Here is a 10,253-nt window from a genome sequence, read left to right on the forward strand (position 1 = left end):
CCTACCATGATATTTAAACAGGAGGGCAGGAAAGAGTCATTTTGATTAGCTTTCATTATATACGTTTTCAAGCCTTCATGTTTCAAATCTTTTCAGTCTCATCTTCACTTAAATGTCAAGTCAATGGCTTTATTGCCATCCCAACCATGTGCAGTGGTACAGTACACAGTGAAACGACACAGCATTCCTCCAAGACCATGGTGCAACAAATGACATATAACAGACAATCAACACAGGACTACATAGAATACAATGTGCAAAAAATGCAAAAAAACAAAGACAGTCCAACACCAGACAGAACAGATTGTTTCCAAAATCCAACTTCAACTGTCATTTTTCCATCTGTGTGACCAAAAACAACAAAACAAATGATTGATCCTTGATGAGTTTGTTCTGTGTGTAAAGCTTTATAGAGATCATTTTTATTTGAACAATGATTGCTAAAGTAATCTACAGTAAATGTTTGCTATGCAAGGAAACTGTCCACAAAGTCACAGCATTATAAAGATGGAGACTATAGATTTTTGGAGTGCCGTTAGTATTAATTTATGCATAATTTATAGCATCATAGTGTGGTACTTCAGTATAGCCCTACTCAGCAACCATAAAGGGAGTAACATTTTTTTTAAGTGGCAAATGCAACCCAAATGCAACAAACAGCACAAACTGTTTGTGTGTTTGCTAGCTGAAGGCTTAGCTGCTGTATTTCACAGGGAGAGAAAAGAAAGAGAGCTCAGTTCACTCAGAGATGAGAAGATAAGAAAGACAGACAGTAGAGGATGAAGGGAGGTTAGAGTAAAAGGTAAGGGCTGCTCAGTGGTATTTAATAAACTGGGAATGTAAACCTTACATGCAATATGATCTTTTTTAAAATCAGATATTGGATCTATATATATGTTATGAAGTTATATTTATGCATATTGTGAAACCTGCTGCAAAACAAACTGAGGCAGACTAACTGTGTTATTTAAAGGTTGCATGACAATATTCTGCAGGCTAGTGCAGGATAAAATGGTTTGTTTGCTGTACTGTGAGATGGATTTACAGTAAAGAACAGTGAGTTGGACTGGTGCACAGTGGCTGTGGTGTTTATGGTTATAGCTAGGTTACATAAAATGTAGCAGAGATTAGTAAGATTTTTAATTGATGCTTATTCATTCACTGAATTCCACCATTACACTAAATTCATACTGTCTAGTATAAACCATCTAAGTTGTCATACAACCAAGTTTAGTATAAAAACAGTTTACTGTCATTATAGAGGATGAAAAACATCCAAGACATCTCATGAAACATGAGCAGTAAACCTCTTTCAAAAAAAAAAAAAGTCCCCTACTTTTTCGAGGATTTGTATCTCCTGACTTCCCACTTCTGCACAGTCTGTTATGTCACAGTAACTCATTTAGAGTTGACGTTAACTCTCTTTCTTGAATGGAAAACCAAAAGTTTTCCTTATTCAGCATGAAAACATTTTGTTAGCTAAACCGCTTTCCAAGTTTAGGGCCAAAGTCTTAAAATTAAATAAATAAAGCTTCAGATGAACAATAAGTTGACACCATGATACCATGTTATTATTTATTTTGCAAAAACGAAACAAAAAAGCAGAAGCAGTGTGTGCAAAGCTAAGTAGCTAAGATTCAATAACTTGCATGACCACCTTTAGCAACAATAACCTGAAGTATTGCTGGTAAATGTGATTTTCTGTATGACTTCATCAGTCTCGCACATCATTGTGGAGTAATTTATGGCCCACTCTTCTTTAAAATGTTGCTTCAGTTCATTTAGGCTTGGTCTGGACTATGACTGAGCCATTGCAACACATTGTTACTCGACTATGAACTCTTCTGTATACCAAAGCATTTTACAGTGAAATGCTAGGCCTCTTGTCCGACAGAAAAAGCTTGGCCGACATAGGGTCATGCAATAGGACAATGATCCCAATCACACACTTACAGATCTACAACAGACGTGCTGCAAAGCAAGTTCAATTCAACATCCTTCCACCACTATGAGAATGAGGTAAGAGCTGTTTTAACTTATTTGCAATCCTAACCCATGTTGCTATGGTTTTTTGAGAGAGAAGAAGCTTTCTCCTGGCAACACCAACTAGCAATAGTCTCTTGCAACTTGGGGATGAGGGGAAAGAGAAGTGTTAAGAGAGGACCACAAAGAGACAACAAATAAACTTCAGAGATTAGACAAAGCTTGATAACATCCAATAATTGAAACATCAATTGCAGTTTATACTTGCCATTGTCATGTTTGCACACCAAAAGTGATATTATATCTACTAGCCAGCAGTGTTTTCTGGTGTTGTTTTGGCTTTTGGCACACGTTCCAGATGCCATTTTTCTAAGATTTTTATGTCTGAGTACAACAACCTCAGTTTTATCTTAGTTTAATTGGAAAATTAGAGCTTATGCAGGTCTTATGTTGTTATGACATCTCTGCAGTTTATGGATGGATGCTATACCTTCGGATGATACTGCCTAAGGGAAGCATGTATGTTGTAAACAAATTTGGTCTTAGCACAAAACCCTGTGGAACTCCATAATTACCCTTAGTGTGGGAAGAGTACACAAAGGGATCGGACAACCAATGTCGTGATATAATAGATGTAATACTATTGACAGAATAATTGATCTCTGTGGGAGTAGAGTTCAAGTATCTGCTCTGCACTCCATTGGCACATGGCATTGAAGAAAATAGCAGTGAAGGAAAAGAAAAAAGAGGGAAGCGGAGAAGAAATGTTTAGTGCATCACGTTAACTCCCGCCAGCAGCCTCAGCCTATAGCAGCTAAACTAAATAATGGTACAGGTTCACCTTTGAGAAACTCTAGGAACCACAAATAAGCCTGCAGTCTGGGAGAGAAGTGCTCTTTTAGATTAATGATAATAGGATGGTAATTTGCATATGATCTTTTTTTTCCTACCAGTTAGTAAAAACTGCTGTGTTTTGGATCCAGTGAAGACTTCTTAGGGAATCTTTGGAATCAGTTAATAAGGAATTATGGTAGTTCAGCCTAGAAGTAACAAAAGCATGAACTACTTTTTGGTATCACTCTGAAATAGGATATTTCTAATCTTGATTTGTTGCAGAAAAAATATGATGAAAGAAGGCATTCCTAGACATTTGTTTAACTGAGTCCAGGTCGAAAATGACTCCAAGATTCCTCACAGTATTACTCGAGCCTAAGGTAATACCTTCCACACGAAGCATCTAGTCAAACACAATTTTGTCTTGTACTTTTAGGGCCAAATACAATAACCTCAGTTTTGCCCCAATTTAAAAGGAAAAATTACACTGTATTCAAGACTTTACATCTTTAAGACATACCTGCAGTGTATTAGGGCATTATCTACACAGCAGTGAGATGACCTTTTTTTCAAGAATCTGTCAGATAAATTAAATTCTGAAGTCTAGCAGGATACGCACAGAGAAGACTTTATTGTCATACACTGTAGATCATTAGATCATTAGTAACAATCAGTGGTGCTATTCCTGTCCTATGATGTAATCTAAATACTGAAATTCTTCAAATAAATCTTTCCTCTGCAAATGATCACACAGCTGATTTACAACTCCTTCGAGAACTTTTGAAATCAAAGTTAGTTTAGAGATCTATAGTTAGCTAAGGAAGCTAAATTAAGTAAAAACTTTTTAAGTAATTCTGTAATTTCAGAATTCCAGCCACTTTGTGGTATGTAACCTGTTACTAAACATAGTAAGTCTTGCAGGGATAGTATCCAATAGACATGTTGATGATTTGAAAACTATCTCTACCTCAGAGAGATCAATAGGTGTAAAGCGGTCTAAATAAATATCAGCAGGATTACTGAAGTTGTACTTCACAGTTTATCCAGAACTTTGAGTGATTACTGTGTGTTTGCTTATAACCACTTGATTTGATTTTGCAGAAAGCACTTTTGATAGACTATAATCTTCAAAAATTGACCACAGAGATCTTCCAGCATACAGTGTGAAGGGAAGGGGGATTTAAGTTTATGAATCTCTTGAATTTAGGAGGGAAAATGCTCGTCCAGTCAGCAGAGGCTTAATGCAGCGTTTGAAACCTCCGTTAGGCTGACATGAGCTTCAGTGGGACTCAAATGCAGATATAAAGCTGCTGATCCAGGCTCAGCAGAGGAGACAACCCACGAAAAGTGACTTCAGTTAGCAGAAAACAGCATGAAAGTGAAGTGTGATTTAGTCCAACTTGAAAACAAACTCCCTTTAGCCCTGCACAAGGTATTTCTTATATAATGATCTCAGTGTCTGAGAAGATAAACTTCATTTAACAGTCATCAAGAAGCAGAAATGTTGCTTGCGGAGCTGGAATATAAAATAAGTCAGCGTTTTGATGATAGAGCTTCATAAGAGCTGTGATGTTTGATACGAAATCATTATCTTGCCATGCTTTGATGTCAGCTCACATTCAGCAGTGGTGCCATCTCTTTGAAGCATTTCAGTTTTAACTAGAACAAAGCAAGGATCATTACTGCAGTGCTAATTCACTGTACTCCTGATTCTGTGGCTGATCTCTTACCGTACACTACTAAATCCCCATTTGCACTATTTGCCTATTTTGCACCACTATGCCTTCTTACTTGAATATTGTATATTGCATAGCTTTTTTTTTGTTATACGTAAAATTGTATTGTATTTATTTAAATTTTTACTTTTTAATTATTTTATTTGCATTTTTCTAATCACTAGGGTTTGAGAGTAACGCAATTTCTATTCTGTGTATGTCCTGTACATGTGGCAGAATTGACAAATAAAGTTGACTTGACTTGACTTGACTTGATGCTAATGAGATTTTTGTTCTTGTTTCTCCAGGGACTATCCACGTGGATGTGCATGACAGTGTGTTCTCAAACCTGAAAATATGGTAGCTCACATTGCGTCACAGGACAGTCTTGGAGTGTTTCATTGTTTGGGCTTTTTAAATTTGATTTTATGTTGTTATATTGAAACCTTTAAAGAGTCCTTTACAGACCCATGGTTAATGACTTCAAAATGTATAGAACATAAATTCCTGCATTTATGTGGTACCTGTGGCTCAGGAGCTAGATGGCTTGTTCCCTACACACACCCCTGTGGGTGGTCTTCTATCCCTCAAGCTCGGGTCCTCCACCAGAGGCCTGAGAGCTTGAGGTTTCTGTGCAGTCTCTTTGCTGTTCCTAGGACCGCGCTCTTTTGGACAGAGATTTCAGATGTTGGTCCTGAGGTCTGCCACTCGCCTAGCTGGGGGGTCACTGCACCGAGTGCTGATTACCACTGGGACCACTGTTACCTTCACCCTCCACATCTTCTTGAGCTCTTCTGTAAACCCTTGGTACTTCTCCAGCTTCTCGTGTTCCTTCTTCCTGATGTTGCTGTTATTCGGTTTTGCTACACATTAACATGCCCATATTCTTCTGCTTGTCCACTACTATGCCCAGTTAGCCATCACCAGTTTGTCCGTCAGTTTGTATGCCCTGCCTGCTAGCATCTTGCACCCTTTACGCATCTTTACGCAGCCTGCACCTGGGGTCTTGCCTGGTGTGGTAGACCCCAGCCTCTATGGATCTTGTGCTCAGAGCTCGTGTGCTGCCATGATTAGTGCCTCTGTGCTGTCTTTCAGTCCTGTGTGTGTGTGTGTGTGTGTGTGTGTGTGTGTGTGTGTGAGAACTTTGTATGAATTGAATTAAATGTTAACCACTGTTAACATTCAAAACTGGGCTGAACATCCTATATTGTAGCTGGTGGACGTAACACATAATACATTTGAGTTAAATGATTTAAGTTGGGGGAAAAAAGATTTTGTTGATGATCATCTTGACATTTATTTTACTAAAATTCAATTTGCATTCTTTCTATTGCTTGCTAATAACTGCTATATTGATTGGGAGAATTAATTTCTGTTTATAAAAGATACAGTGGTTTCAAAATTTTCATTTTTATTCCGCTTTTGCCTACTTCATACAGAACACCCACCCCCTCCCCTTCATGAAACACCTATAGGAGACTACACAAAAATAGCATCCATGGTAGAGCTCCAAGGGAAAACTCACTTTGGCATAACCTTAAACAGGCTGTTCATGTCATTCCAAAATTTCGCACAGCAAATTGTAAATGACTCATTCCCATGTATCCCAAACTTGGTTAGCAGTTCCTGCTGTCAAAGGTGGCACAACCAGCTATTAGTTTATTAGTTGTAGGGACAATTACTTTAAACACAGATCCAGGTAAGTTTGGATGACTGCTGGAAACTGACATCCCTCTTGTCAGCCTACAGCCTGTCTGAGCTTCCTCAACACCTCCTCTGGACTGAGAGAAGAGTCCACTTTGATGACTTTGTCTCTGGACCTGGACCCCTAAAAAATACAGACGAAAGGACTTAAACGATATATGATACAATGGGATAAAACTTTGCTCACCCTAAAAAAAGAACCTTCTTACTGTGACAGTGCACCATCATGAAGCCACAGAATGAATGACAATGACAATTTGGCCCAATTTGGCAGCTTAAAGGTTTAGGAGCACAAAAAACAAAGTCAGTGTCACTCCTCTATATGGTCCCTGCTGCATATTTAGATCTAATAATAAGGTATCTATATAAAACATATATTGTGTAATACATTTACATTTTCAAAGTACACATGTGTACTTTTGGGTACAAAGTTAATTTACACCCCTGGAGCTGACACCATTTAAAATTCTCAGTGCATAGGACAAGTCACACTACAGTAATGGCTGTTTAGTGTTACGACCACTATCGAGCTCGTTCTTCAAACCCTACCATACCCACAACATGCAATCTCTGCAGTGAAGCCCCCAACAGACAGTAACAGTGACACAGTGCCATCTACTGCTGCCTGCTTACAGCTGCTTACACATACTCAATGCAGTATAGAATGTGAATACTGTGGTGTAAAAAGTGTTTTTGCCCTTCCTGATTTGCTATTTTTTGTATGCTTGTCACACTTAAATGTTTCAGATCATCAAACAAATCTAAATATTAGAAAAACATAACAAGTAAACACAAAGTGCAGTGATTTCTCCCTAAACCTAATAACTGGTGCAGCAACAACTTTATCAACAACTCCCTTAACAGCAACAACTGCAATCGAGCGTTTGTGGTAACTGGCAATGAGTGTCTTACGGCGCTGTGGAGGGGTTTTGGCCCACTCATCTTTGCAGTATTTTTGTAATTCAGTCACATTGGAGGAGTCCTGAGGCAGCAAAACAGCCCCAGACTATCCCACTACCACCACCATATTTTACTGCTGGTATGATGTTCCTTTTCTGAAATGATGTGTCAGTCTGATGTCAGATGTCATGGGATGCACACCTTCCAAAATGTTTACCCTTTGTGTCATCAGTCCACAGAATATTTTCCCAAAAGTCCTCAGGATCATCAAGATGTTTTCTGGCTAAGGTGAGATAAGCCTTTGTGTTCTCTTTGGTCAGTGGTATTTTTTTCTTTGAACACTCCCATGGATGCCATTTTTGCACAGTCTCTTTCTTACTGTTGAACAATGAACACTGACCTGAGCCTGCAGTTCTTTAATGTTATTCTGAGTTCTTTTGTGTTGTCGATGTGCTCTTGGAGTAATTTTGGTAGGCTGGCCACTCCTAGGAAGCTTCACCACTGTTTCATGTTTTCGCCATTTGTGTATAATGGCTGTCACTGTTGTTCACTGGAGTCCCAAAGCCTTAGAAGTGGCTTTGTAACCCTTTCCTGATATATGTCAGTGACTTTGTGTCTCAGGTGTTTCTTTAGATCATAGCATGATGTGTTGCTTTTTGAGATCCTTTAGCCTGCTTCATTTTGTCAAACAGGTTCCATTTAGTTGATTTCTTAATTCAACAGGTCTGCCATTAATCAGGCCTGAGTCTGTTTAGTGAAACTGAACTCAGCTTTCAAAATCACAGCTAAGTCATCATTTAAATAGTTTAAATTACTTTTTCCACACATGACAAACCTTTCTCCATTAATCAATTAAATCACCATTTAAAAACTACATTTTGTATGTACTTAGGTTGTCTTTGTCTAATATTAAAATGTGTTTGATCATCTGAAACATTTAAGTGTGACAAATATGCAAAACACTAAGAAATCAGGAAGGGGGACAAACACTTTTTCACACCACTGTATGTAGTGAGATATGTACATGAGTGACGGTTTAAGTAAATATTAAGTGAGAAATGCTTAGTGACAAATGTCAATGTATACAGAAATACTCAAATGTGTACTGAGATTGCACCAAGATTCCACTTATAAGTTTCAGCAACCTTGTCCAGACACACGTGACTTTTCTTCAGGCCCAGAACCTCAGCCAGGTAGCGAATAAGCTCAGCATTGGCCTCTCCATCTGTAGGTGGTGCTGAGATGGCAACACTTACTGCCTCTGTAGAAACTTCTGAAAGCATGGCAGAAGAGATAGCAGTGTGATTTGTGTTTCACTTTGTTCATATCAACAATTCTGTTATACAAACACCTGTGATGCTGCTGTGTTTGGAGCCGGGCTTTGCATGAACTCTTATGGTTACAGCACCACTTTTGTCTTTGGTTACTGGACCACAGGCTTCTGCTACGGCCGCTCCTCCACAACCTGCCAGCTGTTCTTTCACCTGGTTTAACAGCACAAAAGAGCTTAAGTCAAACATTACTGGCTCTTTACATTCATTTTCTACCTTTAAGTCATCTTACAGTAAAACAATTGGGAATCTAGAAATAGCTTACACCATAAGTAACACACTTGACAAAATCTTCAACCTTCCTTTTTGATTTTTCCTGCAGATCATATGAGCTTTCTAAGCTTATAGGGGAGTTTGTTCACAAGTGTTTTTATAGTAGTGACATTATCCAAGTCTCTCATGCAGCTGATACCAGACATTGCATTTAAATATCCTGTTAGGAACATTACAAAAGACTATAACACACCACCATCTTCTAGCTTCATTATTTGCCAGTCTTGATGCATGCTGAATCATCCAGGTACAGAAATCCAAAAAAGTGGATTCTGTTCATCTGGACGTAGCGTTTTCAGTGGGAGAAACATTTCATAACTCATCCAAGTGACTTCTTCAGTCTGAGCTGACTGCAGGTTTCCCCATCAATCTTGTAACAGATTTCAAGTTTTACACTTTTACTACTGTTTACGTTCACTGCTGCCACATTGGATCAGTAACACGGGGTTGGTGGAGCTGCTCCTTCTTTCAGAGTTGGTAATTCTAGCTGTTGGGACTGGAAACTCAGAAATTCCATTCTAATCTGGAGTAAGTGGAGTAAGTGTGCTATCACCACACAGCTGTGGAGAAGTGTTTCTATGGCGACTAAAGACAGTAAAATGAAGAGGAGTGAAAACCCCTGCTGTCTGCATCAGGTAGAGAAACAGAAAGGATAGAAGACTAGAAATTCAATCTCAGAGAAAAGCTTACCACGTGAAAACTAGAAGTTGTATAAGAAGTATTCTGTGGGAGCAGCAGCAGCAACTTCCCAAGTACAAAATACACATTTTTCACTTCTCCAGTGTGTATTATAAGGACACAGTTCCAATATACATGTTCAACAGACAGACAATAGACAGCATGTTCTTCTTCTTTTCATCCTAAATATGGGAGCTGTTCTACCTTTTTGGGTATTTGTCTGTTCATGAATTAGTAAAAACAAAAAACAAAACCTACTTTTGTAAGGGTTGAATACTACGACTAATACTACTAATACTACTACTAATACTACTAATAATACTAATAATAAGAAGAAGAAGATATTGTGACTTAATGCTGTTGCACTGGCACACTTAATAACAAAGGTCGCAACAAACGAAGAAGCCCTGCACTCAATCTTTAAACTCCTTAAAATTCAAATCAAACTGTTTGGACCTTTAGCATAAACAATGTCCATCAAAAAGATGGTTGAAAGAAGTACTTACTTTACTTTAATTGACTCATATCAATGAGAAAATGAAGTTAAAAAAAAAAAAATCTATATACACAAAAGTGGAATAACCGCTCTTACCTTTTTGGGCATTTGTCTGTTTCTGGAGTAGTGCCTTCTGTGCAGGGCGACACCGGGCAGAGGGGCTCTGTACCGGCAGCTGAGCACCAGCACAAGGTTGGGTAACGTTACAGCCTTTAAAGTGACAGATCTAGCCTGCTGCAGAGACGGTATAAATTTAACACGGTAAAGACAAGCTACGGCAAGACCTGAACAGGAAAACATCTACCGGCTACCTGTTAGCTTGCTAGCTTTTTGATGAAT

General features: G+C 38.5%; 1 protein-coding gene across 1 annotated transcript; it reads right to left on the minus strand.

The window, feature by feature from the left end:
* Positions 1-5,926: 5,926 nt before the first annotated feature.
* Positions 5,927-10,253, minus strand: lg7h15orf40 (linkage group 7 C15orf40 homolog). Its single transcript, XM_085413143.1, has 4 exons — positions 10,011-10,253; positions 8,488-8,620; positions 8,282-8,409; positions 5,927-6,360 (listed from the first exon to the last, which is right to left on the minus strand). Exons 1-4 carry the CDS (start codon positions 10,212-10,214, stop codon positions 6,271-6,273), a joined length of 555 nt encoding a protein of 184 aa, XP_085269269.1. The 5' UTR covers positions 10,215-10,253; the 3' UTR covers positions 5,927-6,270.

The sequence above is a fragment of the Rhamphochromis longiceps genome, linkage group LG7, assembly GCF_057381845.1.
Source record: "Rhamphochromis longiceps isolate RC_006_pf linkage group LG7, R_longiceps_female_GT1.1, whole genome shotgun sequence".
Taxonomy (NCBI): domain Eukaryota; kingdom Metazoa; phylum Chordata; class Actinopteri; order Cichliformes; family Cichlidae; genus Rhamphochromis; species Rhamphochromis longiceps.

Bases quoted from the DNA above. Each gene is read 5' to 3' on its own strand.
- lg7h15orf40 (XM_085413143.1), bottom strand. From the start codon at position 10,214: ATGTTTTCCTGTTCAGGTCTTGCCGTAGCTTGTCTTTACCGTGTTAAA. The intron at 8,410-8,487 runs GTGTTTGTATAA...CCATGCTTTCAG, and splicing joins CAAACACAGCAGCATCACAG to AAGTTTCTACAGAGGCAGTA. The intron at 6,361-8,281 runs GTTGCTGAAACT...TGTATTTTTTAG, and splicing joins GTCACGTGTGTCTGGACAAG to GGGTCCAGGTCCAGAGACAA.